Here is a 19,978-nt window from a genome sequence, read left to right as displayed (position 1 = left end):
TACTTTCAAATCAAATCAACTTTATTTGTAGACCACTTTTCCTGCAAGGACATGCAACACAAAGTGCTTTACAGAATTAAAAAACAATTACCACAATTAAAAAGAAAACAATAACAAGGATTTAAGGTTTTTAAGATAATTTATTTTGTTTATTTTAATTATTTGCTGATTAATGCACACATTATATAAACAAAACCTTTTTTATTAACATGGCTTTACATCTTGTGTCCACTAGGTGGCAGTGATCAAATGGAAACACCAACATGGAAGTATTTCCGGGTTACCCTATGACGACAGAGTTGCATGTTGTGGAAGTTATTTAACATTGCATGATGTAGCGACTTTCCCTGGTTACCACAGGTGTCATTTGCACAGGAATAAAAGTGCACTTTAAGCCTGAGCTCATGTTGTTACTTCGGACCACTGCGGGTCTCCGCAGTCATTTTCTCTCGAGTTTACGCAGCTCCCCCTGCGACTGGAGCACCTCTAGAACCGCCGCTGCATACATCCAGGGCCAGAGCCCAGAAGCTCGTATTCGAGAGTACTTCTACTACATTGACCACCAAGGACAGGTGAGAGATATTATTTACAAATCGTATCAAATGATTGTTCCTCCCGTAACATGGCTTGTGGTCCATTTGCAGTTGTTCCTGGATGACACTAAAGTCAAGAACTTTGTCACCTGCTTCAAAGGTATACAAACCTCAACACTAGCATGTTTTAATCACCTGGATACGTAATTGTAAATTAAATCCAGCCTCCATCAGATACTCAAAGAGTTAATTGACGGTTTTGAGTTTATTTATTGAAGTTGTTGACGTAGCTTTTGGGCTGCACATGTCTCCATTGGCGCACTGGTATGCTTTCACTCAAATACAAAAGTGCAGTGTGCTGTCCGTACCCGGATGTAGCGCATACCAACTACACGATCCGCACCGGAAACACTACCTGTTGTTTTTACGGCAGAGCTTCAACGACGTGTTGTGATATTATTACTATTATACTCTAATTTACGAATATGGCCATACTTAATATATATGATATATTGGTTGTTATATTCTTAGCGACACCTTTGCTAGCATGCAGATTTTTCTATCGTCTTTATACCAAGAGTGACCTGCGTAAAAATGCATGTAACACACGTAGCACATGCGCAGATGCACAACAGGCGTAAACGTCATATCCGGTTACGTATACTGTACCTGAATAAATACAAATACAATTTCATCAAAATATTTATAAACAACAACTCGGAAAAGAGTACATTTTATTTATCCACTTGCACCAAGGACAATATATAAGAAAAATAAATATTATGAGCTCTAAACTTAGACACATGTGCTCTAATATGAGCACATGTGTATAATAATGTAATATAATATCTGGTCGTTATATAATAAAAATAAATATTATGAGCTCTAAACCAATAGCGGCACTATCACACTGTGCCAATATGAGCACATGTGCACAATAATGTAATATAATATCTGGTCGTTAAATATGAGTCCAATGTGATGTTATTTGTGGTCTTTTTTTCTGTCTCCAGACAAACAGTTCCTGGCTTTCTTCTTCAGTCGTCTTCGTGTAAATCAGAGTGGACGTTACATGGAGGACTTCCCTTTCCTGTCTCTGTGTGGGAGGGAGAGGAACTTCCTGCGCTGTGATGACCGACCAGTGGTCTTCACTCACCTGCTGCAAGCCAACACGGGAGAGCAGGAGCTTCTGTCGTTTTGCGGCGGTGCAGAGAAGCTGACAGCACCCTTCCGCCCAGAAGCGCTTTACATGCATCCGACCAGCGGACGAGTTTACCACCCCTGCTCAGAACGGACAGGCAGCGTCGGCCTGGTGAGGTCCGCCCTGGCTATTGAACTCAGCCCGTTCTTTATTTACGCTTCAGAGCAGGGCCAATCGGGACAGCCCACGCACTTCCTGTGGGGAGAACAGCAGCACTCGCTGACCAATGAGCTGGCAGGAAGCTTCTCCACAGTGGAGGATGACCGTGGAGCAGGAGTGCCTTAAAATCCAAATAAAGGATTGTGTGAAACAAGTCCTGCCAGAAGGATGAAATTAAACTACTTGTGTTACATTTCACATTCTGATCTTAATGGGGTGCAATTATGAGAACTGCCTTGTCCAGCAAGAGAAACACAGAAAAAACACATCTATGTAATTTACAAGCAGATTAACTTTAGATTTAAACATCTTGGCCTTCCTGTTGTATTTCATGTGATGGCCAGCAGGGGGAGACGTCAACTCTTGCAAAAATCAGCTGAGTAAAGTTTCCTCCAAGTTCCAACATGACCTTACATAACCCTGTTACTGTTAAGTAATATCAATGATAATACAAATAAATGAATGGAAAAAGCATTTGATTCAAGTGCTGATTTGAGTTGGAAAGTTGATTCTTTGTCCATTGTTATCATTAATGTGCTGCTCAATCCCCATGAGGGTTGTAAGGAAGGCCTGACGGATTAGAGCAGGATCAGACAGCACATGTGACAGACGAGTCTTGAGACATGCAGAATGTTCTACTGCCTCCAACATCCGCCAGCATGACTGGTTTAGCTGTGGGTCAGTGATGTTCTATGGGGGGGAGGGGGCATATCCGTAGAGGGCCACGCAGACCTGACCTGACTACCGGGAAGAGAGCATATGCATGTGGTTTGAGGCATAGACCATATGTTGGTGCTGTTGGCCTTGGGTGGGTGTGGTTTGAGGTCCTTATCAAGTTGGACAAAATCTTAATGTGGCACTTCCTATATAACTTTTGATAAGTGTTTATTTGAAAACTACATCCATTGGCATCACAGTAAAATAAATAATGTTCAATGCATAAGATGTGACCAGACATCAGTTTGGTGGCTGCTGGTTGATATCAGTATCAGTAATGAAGTGCTGTATGTCAGATATTAGTCCTAAAAAGTCAATGTTTAGCATCTCTTGTCTTAACAGTCTTGTTTGTTTCTCCATTTTAAACATGTAGTAGATTTAAGACACTTAAACTCAATAATTTAGGTCTGCCAACCAACATTACTGCAGATGTGACTTTGCTCAAAGGCGCTAATTTCTTTGCAGGTCATGCATGCATTCATCTCGTCTAAATGATTCAACAGTCACAATCCACGCGGGTCTATGCTAATTGGATGTGCACGGAACTTGTTGAGCTCCACTAAAGACAAAGTAAATCACATTTTTCTTTGCATTAATAAGGACAACATGGATGATCTTGGTATACAAGGAAATGGGAGACTTTGTTAGTTACTGTAAATAGGAAACTGTATATTTGCTACAGGATAACAGTAATTAAAGCAGCTTGTTCAGTGAGTTTTAGCAGTGATGATACATGTGCTGTTGAAAGGGCTAATTAGTGTTGGTTGATAAAATGATTCACTTGACTTGGACCGCTTGTTTGTTGTCGACCTTTTCTCATTTTCTCTCTTCTCTTTTTCTAGGATTTGTTTAGTTCAGCTTTTAGCTGATGTTCTTCCCCATATATGGATCTATGGCATGTGTATACAGTCAGCCCCCGTTTATAGCAGTTAATTGGTCACACACTCGACCACAATAAATTATTTTTTGCAATATAAAGATCAATGTTAATACAATTTATATTTAGATACATAGAAATACCTGTTTATGACTTTCTTAACATTACAGCCCCAGACATGAAATAACACCCCTATAGTCATTTTACTTTCCTATTATTGTTTGCGCCACACTATGCAATGTTTATTGCAGGCGGCCACCAGCGAGCAAGCTAGTGAGCTAATCAGTTAGCCTCACAATGTATTTATTCCAAATTTAAGAAGCCAACAACTTACCACTTCCACACAGAATGGGGGAACTGTTTTTTTTTTTTTTCGCTAAATCACACCGACATGCCATGGCTGTGACTTCATGCAGGGTCATGTTTCATCAATGTTTTGTGCTATTACTACCACCCACTAATTAGAATTCTGCGTATCATGTGTTTTTCCAATATGTTTTGACTAATAGACCATAGTCTACCACGAAACAGCTATCATTTATTCATTTCTGAAAATACACGATATAGTGAGGGAGCTCTTTGTTGCCCTCTGTGAACATGTGAACACCTAAGTTGATAGCTTTCGCCTTTTCACAACAAAAGATCTCACTTCAATCCTTTGCACAAGGAGGCAGGTGAGGAGTTGCGTGACTAACGATGAGAACAAAACATACAAACACAAACTTAGACATTTTAATTCAATCTATTTCAGATGTTTTCAAGCTGTACAGTCATTACAGAAGTTATAGATTTGAAAAATAAAAACTATCCATAATTGACAACTTATCTTTTTTTTTTGACATTTTTTTTAAAGAAATGTGCCGTGTTCAAATCCTTCATGCTTTAGCTTTCTTCATTTAATCGGAATTACAGAATCAGATCAGCACTTATAAAGAAACGGAGAAAGCAATATCTTTCTGTTCTTATCTGGACTAGAAGAAAATATTTGGATTTTTATATTCACACATAATGTAGAAAATACTTCTATTTGTATACAATGTACACCAATGTTGCATCATCATCAGTACGAACAAGGACTTAAAAAAACAAAACAACTACACAACTATAAGAAGTCTTGCCACCAACACTTGCTACTGCAGTATATCTGTCCTATGTATCATTGGAAGGCATGTTTTGTTGTGCAAGAGTTTGGGATAGGTACTCACACATGCAGGCAAAAGCTCTTCTTGTCTGAAAAATATTTTTGTAAAAATCTGTCAGTGCAGCAGCTAATGTCAATGTCCCACCGGTTGGACTTTCTCACAATCTCTGATTTTTTTTTTCCTTCAAGTCGTACCTGCTTCTTAACTCGGTTTCCCCAACTCTTGCACAGCAAAACACGCCTTTCGATGAAGTATAGGTTGGTTAAACGCTCAGAGTGCAGTTGCACATCCACATACAAAGGAGGCCCGTCATTGTATTGTTCACATACAGATCACAAAAAACAAACAAAAAATATATATAACATAGCCTAAGTGACGTAAAGGAAACATTTCGGAGTGGTTGTCATGTCATGTCATATCCCGAGATACAGTGTCTCAGGAAAGCCAGCTATTTCCTAAACACTTATTTTGTGCAAGTAAAAGGTCATTTTTAACCCATTTAACTAGAGATGTTCCGGTCGGCGATACCTGATATCCTGATAATCCATGAGTGAAATCGTCTGGTATTAATACCGATCACATACATGCAGTGTAAATGTTTAAATGTACTACTGGCTTTAAAAGGGGTCACTGAGGTTTTTTCCTGTGAGGGCTACTTTTATACAGTAAAAATGGTGAAGAGCTACTCTACTATTTATTTTCATAGCTTATTTCAAGCCAAACAAAGCCAATGTGCTTGTTTTACCAAAATGTTTAGTATTTCGAAATGCATTTATTTCTAGTCTTCTCGCATTATTAACTAAAACTTGAATGAACAGCAGGTTTATCCACCTCTGCTGGGCCCCTTCCAGCCGCATCCGCTGCCTACTGAACCGCAAATGCAGCAGACCCCTTCATTGGTGCCTTTGGCATCCCAGAGAGAAAACAAAATGCCGGCACTCGTCCGTCAGCTTGGTGCCACCACTGAAATGAGTGTGCACAACATATGTTTCAAGCGCGGCATGTTTAACCATAGCACTTACAGTCTAAGTTATGTGTAGGTTATGTCACTTCAGGTTTTTAGCCTTGAAATTGCTATGGAAAGCCTGATCTGATGTATTTGTCACAATAGCAACAATATTTATAAGCCACTCAATAAATGTCACTGTTAAAATTATTTTGAATATTTTAGAAACAGTCGGAGCAGCCACTTGGTGTCGTGTTGCTTTTACTTTGATTAATAAAAGCAGCTGTGTTTGTATTTTTGCATGTGTGTCAGGTTTTAAGCATCAGGTCAAAAGCTCTCTCCTCTCTGCCCTGCGTAATCTCAGCATGTGTGACTGAGTCCTATGGGGACGTAAAGTTACAGCTTGAAAGTTGAAGAGGACTTTTGGGGACACGAGCAGCTCGCACGACAAAGAGACAAAGAAGGAGACAGAAATAGACTGGGAGAATAAAGTCAAACAAAGTGTCTTTTCTAGTTCATCTTGGCATTCCTTTCATTGAGCCGGCCACCACCATAACGACCGTTGGCTTGGTATCTTGTGGGGATTTTTGTTACTTTGGGAGATCACTGTGGTCACTTTTAGAGGCCATTTCAACACCTCACAGAAAACACTGTCATTTTCACGGCTTTGGAATGCATGGATGTCTACTACACTGAAAAAGGGGCAAAGTATGAAGCAATCAAAAGGTACAATCTATATGAATGTACTTCTATGACTGGACTCCATGCTAACTGGATATTTTCCAGGGACAAAAAAGTGCAGCGATCTAGTAACAAGCTTGAACCCCTAAAAGCACAATGGTGTACTTGTAATGTATTTTGTAACATATGCAGAGATATAAACACATTCCAGCAGCAAGCTGAGGAAGCAAATCAACAAATAACCCTAAAGTGGGTCAGGATTTCAAAATAGATCCAAAGTTGACAAAGTAGTTGAAACTCAAGCTGTAAGTATACATCTTCAGCCAGAGCGACAACTTATATAATACCCAGAGATTAAAAACACTGTTGAAAACAATCAATGAACAGGCCTCGGTGGTGGTACAAGATCGAAAAAATACATTAAAGAATTGAAAAACAAGTCAGACAACTTGTAAAAAATAACTGAACCAAAACATACTAAGGCACACATTTGTCTTTGGTGTGTTGCTTTATGTTCTTATCTCATTTCTGTGGAAATGTCATTGATCTATCTTTCCCCATTTGCTATAAAAGGACACAAAAAGCTGTCATGAATATAATGGTTTTATTGAATGTCTCTGATATTAACTGTAATTGCATCCTGTATAACGAGTCATTAAGAATATGCCCACTATTTCTGCTACACTGATCATTTTGACCAAGTACGGGAAATCCAATAAAAATAGTTGCCATTTAAGTCCGCTGCCACCATGCACATTAATTAATGCGGGAGGCATCTTGAACATCTTTTGTATTGCTTCTAACACAGACCAGCTGCAAAGCATGAAGCTTGACTATACTTATGGGACCAAATTACTACACGCAAATGAAACCTTATTAACTCATGTCAATCATGAGATCATGTCAACAGATAAATCACATGTGACAGGAAAGAGGAAGTGAGAGAGCGTGGAGGTTACACATTGTCGGGAAATTTTAACGCATACGCACATGCGCACACATGTGTACACCCAAAGTTCAGTTCCAAATGTTCATTCATTCATTCATTCATTTTCTACTGCTTATCCTCTCAAGGGTCGCAGGGGTGCTGGAGCCTATCCCAGCTGTCTTCGAACACAGACGAGAGGCGGGGTACACCCTGGATTGGTCGCCAGCCAATCACAGGGCACATATAGACAAACAACCATTCACACTCACATTCATACCTATGGACAATTTGGAGTGGCCAATTAACCTAGCATGTTTTTGGAATGTGGGAGGAAACCGGAGTACCCAGAGAAAACCCACGCACAGGGAGAACATGCAAACTCCACACAGAGATGGCAAAGGGTGGAATTGAACTTGGGTCTCCTAGCTGTGAGGCCTGCGGGCTAACCACTCAAACGCCATGCAGCCTAATTCCAAATGTGAAAATTGTAAATAGTTCATTTGTAAATAGTTATTTCCATGTTGGAGTATAGTTGTTTATATATTTGAGCTGTCACAAAAGTAGTTATGAAAAGAAGGTTATGCTTGAAATGCTAGTTTTCTCCCTTTTCTAGTCCGGAACTGCTTTTTTTCCTGAAACTTACCTACGATTACGAAAGAATTTTCCTGATGAAAGATGGGAGTCTAATCTTTCTTTTGGTAGGTACATGTTTATATAACCATAAAACACAATATTGAGTTAAGTTAATTATGTACTGATTTCTAAAACTTGTGGTGTCCAATCATCATGATTGTTATTACTGACGTGGACATGGACATGGACATGCGTAACATTTGCGTAACATGGACGCAAAGTTAATCTGTCTCTGCCAGGACTTACTACAACTAACAAGTCTTTGACCATGTGTCAAATGATTCTAAAACCTTGATGTGTTACATGTAAATGTTAAATCTATTCACTCGTATAGTGCTAAGTTCTTACACTAATGAAAGAATGATCTACAAGTTTGGTGTCACCTGTAGGTGTATTATCACCTACTGCCAGTCCTCTGCATCCATGGCTACTAATGCAAGCTAATCCTTTTATACGGCTAAATGATTATTAGAGTAGCATTTGGCAATTGTGTTGCACAGCTGAAAATATTGTCAGCAATCCAAAACAGCCACAAAAAACTGCTGTCTTCAGGAACCGTCCATCTACTGAGCGATTATTCAGTGCAAGAGGAAACTTAAAATCTCTTACTATGCTGTTAAATGCAGAGAGCAACACAAATTGTCTAACAAGGGCAAAAAAGGGAATTGGGGGCCCGGATGCACAAGAAGACGAATATCTGAAATTATGTAGTGAGAGTCAAAGTGCCCCACAGGTCAGCTGGCACTAAATAGTCTTTGCCAAACACCACAGTCAGCACCATCAACGACGAATCAGGACGCTGGATTCACAGTGGTGTTAATTCAATGTATCATTATTAGCAATTCATTTTTCCAAGTATTTTGAAACGCAAAATTCAAAAAGGTAAAAGATCATATTTGGCCTATTTCCTATAGCTTTACTTGAACTAGATTCTGAATGGGAATTAAGAGTGGTGTGAATCTTACTGAGATAACTGGAGTGATTATTCAAAGGACAGCAGGTCTGGGTGTGACTCTGTGTCGTCGACGCCCACTTCAAAGTCTTTCCTGCAGGGGCTGCCATTGGCCAACAAGATCTCCTCATCCAGGCTGATGCGACAGGGAGTTTTCCCTAAGCTGGGGGTGGAGGCCAGTCTGGAGTCCAGACCTGACGGCTTCTGCCGGACATCGCAGGTCTTGGCTCTCGGCTCCGGCAGAGGAGGATCTTTGTTGATGAGGTCTGGCACTGACAGGTGGAGCTGGTGTTCCTCTGCATCTCCTCCACTTGGTTCATCTCCACATATCACTGTATCTACCTTTCCATTGCTTTCCATTTCTGTCTCCCCGCCCGCAGATGTCTTATCAGCTTGATCACCAGTAGTGCTGATCTCTGCTGATGCGTCATCCAAATCACAATTCTGCACATCATCTTCGCTTCTCGGATCCTCCTTGGTGATAAGGGGTGTCTTGTCAGGTGAGGATGAGTCTGCGGTGTCCAGAGAGGATACCACAGGGTCAGAGGAGATCATCATGTCCTGGGTGGTCTTTAACGCTCGAGGGAGGCGCTTCTTTCCCGATGGCGGTGGTGGGTCCAACCGAGGGATGGAGTCAAAGGATATGTGACTGAATGTGAGGGAGTGGACAATGTTGGGGATAAGAAATGCAGAGTTGTGAGCAGGGCTGACACAGAGAGAGAGAACAAGTATGCTGCTCTAATTGCTTGGGCAATCAACACAAAAACATGAACCAACAAACACCAATAATCGCTGCAGTGGTCACTTGTTGAAAAATCACCCTGGTGAGTTTCCAAGCCACCAAGAAAAAACAAACCTAAACATTTGTTTCCTGCTGTACACAGAAGCGCGCGGCTGCCAGTGCTGCAATGCGGGAATGTATGAAAAAACCCAGAAGTTTGAAAATCACTGGATTAAAGTAATTGTTTCTATTATCACATCACCATGCATGTGTGTACCTGTTTGTAGAATCTTGGTTGATTTGGTCCATGCAACTCCACACAGCACCAACATTCTTGTTGACCTCAGTGACCCCGATGTCCCCATGACTGGACTCCTTCCTTCTCAACAGGTCATTGACCTAAAATGACGGAGTGAAGGATAAAATGACAATAGGCCCCACTTTTACTTCAACTGGAACTTACTGCTAACCTTTGCCCCAACAGCCTTTCCCAGATTAAAAGCATTTTTCAGCCTCTGTTGACCTCCAGAGGAAGGCGAGTCAGAGGAGCAGGCGCCCATGTTAGTGTTATGGGATGCTGGAGATCGTCTTGCAGAGGGTTGGCCCTGCCTGTGGGTCTGAGGACTCTGTTGCTGGGCAACAGAATTCTCAAACATACTTTGATCAACTGCAGAGAGGAAGAGAGAATTGAACTGAGTGTATGGAGCAGATATACAAAGGTTGGCCAAGTCCTCACTCAACAACACTGCATAACAACACTGCGTCTATGATGTCCTTTCGCTATATTCGGATGCTGAGGCATTTCAACATGAAGCATTCACAACAAGTTGTAGTACATATACTGGACTGTTTGGAGCAGCATTTTGAAAGATGCAGATTCAAGCTGTCACACTCCACAGACAAGAAGACAACATCCAATAGATGGTTGAGTCCTTTAAAGAGCAAAATATCAGAATCATTGTGACATGACTTGAATACAGTAGAGTAATGAAGTGTTTGCCCCATTTCTGATTTCTTTTTTTCATGTTTGCTATACTTAAATGTTTCAGATAATCAAACAAATGTAAATATTTGCACCATTAGCATCAACAACTGCAATAAAGCATTTGCAATAACTTTAAAAACTGCATTTTGTCTTCAATTGTGTTGTCATTGACTATTTTTTTTATGAACTGAAACATTTAAGTGTGACAAATGTGGATAAAATAGAAAGAAATCAGGAAAGGTGCAAACACTTTTTCACACCACTGTACATACAACATCTAAATGGCATCCATTAGGCCATCCATTTTTGAATCTACAAACAATACATTCATGAGAGAATACATGCACTTCATGAAACCAGTGAAAATGAATCAGGAATGAACAACAGTAAAAAACAGTGAGGTGAATCCCAGGTGGTTTTCAATCCACCCGAGATGGAAGATCTTACCTCATGAAGAGGAACATTTCTCGGAAAGCAGGTAATGAAACAAGGCAAAGCAATCAGAATTCAGAGCATTTTAAACTCTCAAGAGGTAAAGCACGTTGAACTATTTTTTGTTTAATCATAGGAATGCCTCTGATTCATGATGCACCGGGCCACAGGAGAGGGAACCTTAATGGCTTAGAGTGCAGTCTGGCAGTGGACACACATGTCTAAGTGATACATTGTCTTGGCCGGATAAAAGGAGGGAAAAACATCGTCATTTGGAATCAGAAGCAGCCTCAAAATCTGGCAGAGTAAGTAACCTTGAAGGCGACCTGCATGCACAAGCATTTTACTTGCATCCCCAGAGATCGACAAAAGCACATTAGCCAGAGGACCACAGGAAATGAGATGAGGCACGATGAATCAACCCGGTACAGACAGCATTTACGTATGGCAAAGGTCAAGGAGATAAGGAAACAAATATGAAAAAGGTGAAAGAATTTATCGCATACATGCACATTTACAACAGTCATCAGATTGCAAACACAACACTTAGTAGAATTTAACATTCATGCATACATCACTTCCTAGGTCAAAATTATTTTTTTTTTCAAGTTTTTTTAGCACTGCACACTGTTGTGCTACAAATACTGTATATAAATCCTGAAAATTATGATTTTACTTTATCACATCAAAAGAATTGTATTTTACAATACATGAAAAAAATAGCAGAAAGAAGAAACGTTCTTGGAACCCTGCAGCTTGTACAGTGATGCGGCTAATTTATGGCTAAAACAACTACAGTTCCCATGATGCTTAAGAGTGCAGCTTCAAGAACTAATGAAGTGGACGCTAATATCTTTCTTTGAAGTCTTATGCAGTGATCGTGTTTTGATCTGACACATCATATCAGTACGTGTTTGATCAAGTGTAGAATTACTACAGCTTGTCTTTGGTTTGCACAGATTTCCAACCAACCACTCTCGCCAATGGGTTTCGAACGGCTGGACTACTGCAGGATGAAGACAGCTCAAGCTAAAAGGGCTAAATGTGTGACCATAGTGACATCCTGAATGACAACAAAAGAAAGAGAGACTGACAAAGTGTGTGATGAAGAAATTATGAGGCCGTTCAATCGTTCAGCTGAAGACGATTACTTTAGTGGTTTTACTTCCCAGGAGAAGGATGAGGATGCACTTTTCAGCATTTATTTAATCAGAAGTTTATAAAATGTTTCTCTGTAACGTAAAGGCATGTGTGTGTGTGTGTATGTATGTCTGATAGAGAGAGGGAAATATGCCTGTCTGTATCTGCTTCCGCCCAATCATGAGTGCCCTTCTTTTACACACCTCAATAGCAGAGTTGATTTGATCAGACACAGAATATCAAAACTCCAAATGAAGAGTAATGACAGTGTGGATGGTGTTCATGGGGGTCATATTAGTATTTCTCTACCTCTAAACACAGCGTGAGTGAAGCAGATGCCAAATAGCTCAATTTTGGTCTCGTCTGACCGCATCCTATTCTCCCAAGCCTTCGCTCAATAATTCAAGCGTTCATTGGTAAACGTCAGACATGCCTGCACTGCACATATGCCTTCGTTTCATACTCGTATACCTTTACAATGTAAAGGTATGGAGCTGATATTGTTCCACATTACAACTTATGTGGCAATGCCCTGTCTGATATAGAGCCATTACCATAGCAACACAGACTTGTTTGGAATGGAATATTTTCCACTCTGTTTTAGATAAAACACTGCAATGTGCTTATCTACAAGAGACACAACACATTCAAAAGGACCTTTCACTTGGAAAAGGTACATCCTGTTGTTTTTATCTGCGCGTAAGCACACGTTTTTCATTTTCAAGTATGCTATGTCATTTTTTTCCAAGTCGGCTGTTCAGCAATTATCTCCAGCAATTATTTTCTCAAAAACATTAACTTTAGTTGTAGACATCTTGTTAAAATTTGAGTTCATTTCAGTGAGAATTGGCTGTATAGTTAGATGACAAAATCATATCAAATTGTTTTGGGACACCCCGTCAATGACAAACAAAAATATACTTGACATCGGATGAATATGTACACTAACTGCAAGGACAAAAACTTGAATCACCTGGCCAATGCAGTAAAAATCCTGTGAGGTGGTGTTCCCTCTGGATTTTAACTTATTAAGTCCCAAAGTGACTATCTGAAACATTTCGGAGTGGCTGCGCGACTGTAATTTAACCAATTTACCAATTCTAATGCTGTAATACGGTGGCCAATATTACACTTCAACTATATTTCTAGGCTGAATTAATAAAAGAGCTAAAATAAATATTGCTGCGACAGATACTGTATAAGTTGTTGAGCCTTAAAATTGCCATGGAAAACCTGACAGGATGTATTTGTCACAATAAGAAAAACAATTTTTAAAAAGGCACTCAATAAATGGTTCAGTTACTTTCAATGTGTTACTGTATATGCTCTTTTATTTTATGGTATTAAGCACAAAAAAACTGTCAAGCTATTTTCAAAAGAGGAATACATTTCAAATGAACGCCCAATGTCACATACTATGTTTGCAACATCACACATCTTGTCACATCTCATTAATTAGCAGTACTTTTGAAAAACCATCAGAAATGTGTTCTTTGTGTTGCACTTGATCTGTGGTATATCACTCATCATTTTCCTTTAAGCACAAATAGGTCTGGCTTCTTATGGAGTGCAGCTTCTATGAAATAATTGCCTCATTTCACAGTGTTTTATTATCGGCAGTAAGTGCATGATTTAACAATTTAACTTGGAAGGGATATAAGCGAGCAGAGTTGCTGTTGAATCATTAGGGTTTTTTTTTCTTCTAATGGGAGTAATGTCCCATTTCACTAGTGGAATTAACCATATATCCACATATCCAAACCCATATGGTACAAGCACAGGGAGAACATGTAGAAAGGTAGAGCTGAAAAAAAAATCTACCTGCGTCTCCACTGAAGTAGACATGCTAGTGAATTTTGTTGAAATGTAGCCTATGATTGACTGGCAACCAGTCCAGGTTGTACCCCGCCTCTTGCCCCAAGACCTTTCCAGAAATAGGGTTAGGTACTCCTACTAATCCAGGGTTGAAATGAAGTGTGATTACTTTTGACGAGACCGTCACACGGGATTTTATGATTTATTAGTCATATTTTTGCTGCCATCTGCTGAGTAAATAGGCTGTAATGTTGACTGATGACTCAATTAAGTTTTTTTTTATTATGGCACACCTCTCTGGTATGTCAATGCAAAAGCATGGTCAAGAGTTGGTACTGTCACTCAGACAGCGTTCGCACTCAAAACTAGAACTGCACTTTTTTGGGAATTTTACCCATCATCCACAATCCTTATATGACATATATGTTATTCTCTTTTTGGTGCATTTTAAAGGGGACCTACTATGCTTTTACCACTTTTCTGACCTATAAATGAAATTAGAATGTTGTATTTTCGTGTTAAATGATTCCAAAGTTTCAGATAATGAGGTTTGCGCATTTGGAAGTGAGCCCTGAACCTATGGGCAATTTGGAGTCACCAATAAGGATAGTGGATGATAGGCAAAGTAAAAAAATAAAGTAAATAACGGTAACCCCTGAGCTTGCTAGGAAAAAGCTAAGGAACAAAAATGTTTTTTCTTTGCTTCTACAAGGTCTACATGGATGATCTTGGTATCAAAGTAAAGAGGCTTTGATGAAAGACATCAAAAACAGATTTATAACAGAGGTATTCAATTTGAGTGACTTACTTGCCAGTTGTGTTGAAGGACTGAACAGTTTCGCAAAAAAAGCAAACCACTAACTAAATCCAATTCTAATAATAAAATTATTCATTCATTCATTGTCTACCGCTTGTCCTCACGAGGGTCGCCTGCATGCTGGAGCCTATCCCAGCTGTCTTCAGACTGACCAGCCAATCACAGGGCAAATATAGACAAACAACCATTCACACTCACATTCATACCTATGGACAATTTGGAGTCACCAATTAACCTAGCATGTTTTTGGAATGTGGGAGGAAACCGGAGTACCCGGTGAAAACCCACGCATGCACGGGGAGAACATGCAGACTCCACACAGAGATGGCCGAGGGTGGAATCGAACTTGGGTCTCCTATCTGTGTATTGATATCTGGAAACCATGTGGTGTCCAATCATCACAACATATTTTGGTGAGTTAAAGGTTTTATTTACCACTATTTTTATGAATGTAAAATTGTATAGTTATGGTTTTACACGTTTTTTTATGATGTGATGATGATTGAACACTACAAAAAATACCAAGTTTTTTAGGGCACCTCGTCCAAAGTTTGAATCCCTTGTCGGGAAGCTTGTAGAATGTGTTCCTATCAGCAGACAATCTACTTGAATCCACTTTCCTCTTAATGAGTACATTGCTGCAGTATGCATCAGTCTAATACTCAGCATTGGATGGGAAGTTTATTTATCTAATTAGCCAACATTCTGCCTTCTGTTCTCAGCTGTGCACACAAGGAAGTGTTTCTTAATCCACCTTTTCAGCACGTAGACTGTTTTTACCTCCTGTGTTTCCCAAGCCAAAAGAAGCAACTGAAATGAACTTAGACTTAGAGTCTTTTTTCTTCAAATACAACATAGACAAAAAGTAGGGTTCACAAAACCAAGGTCTTTGGTAAAAGACTGCATTTATGTCCCTTGGCATTTCCAGAGCTTGTGTTACTTGCAAGAGAAACAAAGGAGGAAAAACACTGTCCCAGAATGAAGGCTGCTTAATAATTAATTAAGAGGTCAAAAGTCTTAAGAGACGGCAATGCAACTACAGTTGCGATATCACATCCTCTACTTGTAACAAAGGGACGTCGTATTAGTGAGTGCTACCGGCTGTCAATTGCTGTGAAAAGTGGCTGTGACCATCACATATTCATCTGCTGTGGAACACTTACTGTACATAAATCAGAAGGAACTGTGGCACATTTCAGAATAAGAATTGTCAATCCATATCTCTCAGATCAAAGATAAGAATCTTGAACACAACAATTAAACCTCTTCTTCTTTCTGAATGGGGCTGAAACCTGGAGAACCCCCGTAACCTTCATTAAAAGAATCCATATATTTATAAACATTTGTTTCTGAAGAACACTAAGAATCCATAATAGAGATGTGATCTGTGACCAGGAGTTATACAGTAGGAAAGGACAAGCCAGCAGCTCACGGAACAGGGAATACTACAGAGACGCTGGTGTTCGCGCAAGGACACACCCTCCCAAAATCATCCAAAGAAAACAAGACAAGGCCAGCACTCAGCTGGAACCCACAGGACCTTGAGGTTGATATCCGAAGGATGGGCTATACCTGGAGGGAAGTAGAGAGAGCTAGCCTGGTTGAAGGAATTTTGTTGGTGGCCTATGTTTTAAAAAGAATGATAGGCATAAGTAAGTAAGTCGGCTGGCTGCACTATTGCAGTAATGTTACCACACTCTCTTCTTGCATGTTTGTCCCATATTACATTCCAGCAAGTAAATCTGTTTACCACAAAATAGTGTATTAGGAGCGAGGAGTGTATCACAAAACCTCAACAAAAACAACTTCTGAAGGTCAGAGAGACAACTACTTCACAAGATGCACAAACAAAACTAGGTCAAATAAGACTACTTAATCAGAAAAAAATCGCGTTATATAGGAAACCTAATACATTTTTCTTTGGACCTCTAACGCCAGACCCTTGTTGTTTGACTCGCCTGAGAGACTGTCGCTGAAGTTATGCACTTCTGAGGTTCCCCATTTAGTCGCTCCGTCGTTATGTGTCATGACCGACACGCAGATAGGCCCTCAGCTGCACTGCCACCAAAGATTCATTTACTTATTGAGCTATTTGCATCTGGAGGTCCATATGTTTTGAATTACATATCAAACCCAGTCTCGCTCTGCATTTTGGTAACATCAGTGCTGTCTGGCACTACACCCAGATGTCAACATTCGGAAGAAATCCTTGGGTGTGTCTCAGCTGAGGTCCCCGCTGCTTCAAAAGTTCCATATGTTTTTGTCTAATGCCAGTCTAAGTCAAAAAGCCACCCATGAGGCGTTTAATTTAACAGCACAGTTGTTCACATGTGGTTCAACAAGTGGGAGGAGAGTTAATCCAAGAACCCAAAGGGAAGGTTCAAAGAATGTCAGTTTAATGATGAGGAATGTAACCAGTAAAAGAACATACAATTGACTACAAATCAACTTTTTGGTATAAAACATGAATGTCGGAAAAATGTCCCGAATTACTGCTCATTCTGTCAGACGATATATATATAATTATACAAAAAATTTCAGGTTATAAAAAAAACAATTTGAGAATCATTCTAATGCATTATTTATGTTTGTGTAAAGGTACCAGCCAACACTTTTACTAATTTCTCGTTATATAGAATGTTTGTTAAACCATGGGATTGGTGGTTTTGTTTTTCCATAGTTCTAATCAATACATGCACTTTGTGTTTGCCTTAACAGCATTTTTCCATTAGCTTCAGGTTATTTGTCACATATCTACTTTGAACTCGAAACATCATCCTTTAGCATCTTTTTACAATACAAGTGCCGCAAAGCATGCTGGGAAGTCGGAAAGCACTCCCAGTATGCAATGTGGCATCTTTTTGTAAATAGTTGGTCAACGTACACATTTAGTGTTCACATATTTGTTGTTTATTATCCTCTAGTAGTAGTAGTAGTAGTAGTAGTAGTAGTAGTAGTAGTCCCGTCCCCCGCCTCCCGTAAAACTCAAACTGTTGCATAATGACCTCCTGCTGTTTACGACTCATTGCACGTTCCCTTTTGGCTACAGCTTGCCTAAATAAAGAGAAACTTTCTTTTAGCAAGCAGAACTTGAGATACCTAAGAGTGCCACAATATTATATAGAGTAATTTACTTTTTTAATCACTTATGGCCTACCATAACTCAGCTGTTTTTTTGACTAGTTCATGACTGGTTGGTTGATTCCAGACCAAATACTTACTAATGCGGCCCAGTCTCAACCAGACCGCCAATGGCCCCCAGTGAAGTTAAGGTTCAGCATGCAGTCAATGTTGGTCAGATTTTTCTTCTTTTGTGAGTATTTTACAATGTCTAATTTTACTTCACTTTTCCTTAACACACTACGATCAGAAGAGTCTGGCTTATGTTTGGAAAACATAATGGAGGTTAGAGTTAAAATAGACAGTTAAAAGTGACATGCAACTTGGTATTACTTTGCCGCAGCGCACGTAACTAGTTTTCTTTTTCTTTGTGTACAGTATTAATAATCTATAAGAGTGCGCCATAGGCATGAAAGATGGTGAAACACAGACTGCCTGTACACCAATTTAAAGAAGTTGCAGATATCCAACTATACTGTATTCAGTGTGTGGCCGAACTCTTGCACTGATGATGGACCTTTGAATGTTTAAAGGTATTTTCAGTAAGCCTCAAGGGAGAAACAGAGTTGGGTCAGAGGTGGAAGGAAGGATGTTTTTCAGAACTTCAGAAGTGTATGTGCATACTCTTCTCTCAAAAGTGGAGCAAACAAGCAGAGGAGGAGGATCAATTCTTTTCACGTTTGTTGATCATAAAAAGGTACACATATGAATGTTACGTCATCATTAAAAATTAAATTGTGCATAATGGGGGACCAATCAGTTAGTGTCATGAATTGTTAGCACATTATTATTTTCTTGGCATTTGTAAAAACTAATCTAATAAATTTGGAAGACAATTGTGACCTTATGCTGATATGTGACTCGATTACATCTTGGTTTTGGGCAGGGCACACCTTTAGAGTAAGATCCCAAACAGACAATCTATCCTCTAAATAAGCAAGACACAGACACAGGCAGGGCAAACTTGATATCTTATGGAAGATATAAGATCAACGAATTGGACTGGTAACCGAGGGCATATAAACATAGAGACATTAGTAGTTGGAATGACAACTCTGAAATCAGTAGCTTGGAGTGTTACACTGCTATTTCATCTCCCAGACAGTCAGGAGTTCCCTGTTGGTTAAGAACATTTAGCAGCCTCTGGCTCTCTGCATCTGTCCCCCAACCAAAGAAGTCCAACTCTTCCTCCCCTTCATCCTCACCCTCTCTGTCGTCACTGTCATCTGAGTTCGACTCATACTCGGACACAATGCCTGACTCTCGCAACCGAGCAAAGACTCGGCGCCCCAGAGAATCAGCGTCACAGCCTGACAACTTTGCTGTGCTCTCAGGCACCTCCGGCCTGTTGGTTTTGAGAGGAGGAGGAGGTGAGGGGAGTCGAAGTGATGGAGGCCCAGGGGGTCCTGGAAGAAAACGAAAACATTCCAGCTTGAGAAGACGGTCCCTACCTAGTGGGCTTCCCAGAGTTCCATTGGAGGAAGCAAAGGCGTTACTGGTCCCGTCAGTGGAGCACAGCTGGGGTAAGTTCAGGGCAGACACCTCTGGTTTAGGGGTTGTTGGGTCACAGATTACAGGGGGCACAGTGGACCGGAAAGTGATCTCCAACAAACTGTCCAGGGATCCCACTGGCAAGCAAAAGATAAAGATGTGAACAGGGTTAGAATTCTCTGCTCTTGAGACAAGTGGATACAAGTTGAATTCATATAAAGTCAGCCACAGAAAAATATAGATTTATCACGCTGGTATTGATCCGATACCGTTACTACCTTTGGTATCAATACTTTCTGGATTTATCCACCCACCCCTTCAAATACAGTATAGCATCTTCACCTTATAATGCTGTCTGTGTACGTATGTAGATCTACTGGACTAGCACTGTCCTTTTCTGATTGAGACCATAAACAACTGAGGTAGCCCCTGCATGATTATGAGGTTGCCCTGAAATGTGATATTTTATGCATATACTGTATGTTTGTCTGGATATTTGCAGCGGTTGCTGCTCATGGAGGTGACGACCTGAGGTGGTGGAGTGCCATGATTCAGCACATTATGGCAATCTGTTTTTCTTTGTCACTGTCATTGCCTAATTTGTGTTTTCTCTGCACCATTTATCTTCATGGGATATGGCTATTTCTCAGCAGGAATTTAATTGAAATGTTTTCTCTGGAGCTTGTTT

The 19,978-nt window shown here is 40.1% G+C and overlaps 2 protein-coding genes across 3 annotated transcripts in view; one reads left to right on the top strand and one right to left on the bottom strand.

The window, feature by feature from the left end:
- Positions 1–269: 269 nt before the first annotated feature.
- Positions 270–2,367, top strand: lg4h8orf82 (linkage group 4 C8orf82 homolog). Its single transcript, XM_058073013.2, has 3 exons — positions 270–572; positions 645–693; positions 1,547–2,367. Exons 1-3 carry the CDS (start codon positions 405–407, stop codon positions 2,017–2,019), a joined length of 690 nt encoding a protein of 229 aa, XP_057928996.2. The 5' UTR covers positions 270–404; the 3' UTR covers positions 2,020–2,367.
- A 5,661-nt stretch (positions 2,368–8,028) lies between these two features.
- The window catches only part of LOC131129440 (carboxyl-terminal PDZ ligand of neuronal nitric oxide synthase protein-like), a 57,438-nt gene continuing 45,488 nt past the window's right edge, over positions 8,029–19,978 (bottom strand). For both annotated transcript variants that reach the window (XM_058073011.2, XM_058073012.2), the window contains exons 10-13: positions 19,251–19,427; positions 9,961–10,157; positions 9,768–9,889; positions 8,029–9,418 (exon numbers count right to left, since the gene is read on the bottom strand). In XM_058073011.2, the coding sequence (XP_057928994.2) occupies positions 8,800–9,418; positions 9,768–9,889; positions 9,961–10,157; positions 19,251–19,427 (1,115 nt within the window). In that variant the 3' untranslated portion in view covers positions 8,029–8,799. The remainder of the gene's footprint in view (positions 9,419–9,767; positions 9,890–9,960; positions 10,158–19,250; positions 19,428–19,978) is intronic.

This window comes from Doryrhamphus excisus, linkage group LG4, assembly GCF_037039965.1.
Source record: "Doryrhamphus excisus strain RoL-2023G ecotype Guam linkage group LG4, RoL_Dexc_Guam_v1.1, whole genome shotgun sequence".
NCBI classification, from domain to species: Eukaryota; Metazoa; Chordata; class Actinopteri; order Syngnathiformes; family Syngnathidae; genus Doryrhamphus; species Doryrhamphus excisus.
Note: the sequence above shows the minus strand (reverse complement) of the source record. Positions and strands in the feature narration are given on the sequence as shown.

Excerpts from the sequence above, each read along its gene's own strand:
- lg4h8orf82 (XM_058073013.2), top strand. The coding sequence starts at position 405 with ATGTTGTTACTTCGGACCACTGCGGGTCTCCGCAGTCATTTTCTCTCG. Across the intron at positions 573-644 it reads ACATTGACCACCAAGGACAG|TTGTTCCTGGATGACACTAA; the intron begins GTGAGAGATATT and ends GTCCATTTGCAG. Across the intron at positions 694-1,546 it reads CTTTGTCACCTGCTTCAAAG|ACAAACAGTTCCTGGCTTTC; the intron begins GTATACAAACCT and ends TTCTGTCTCCAG.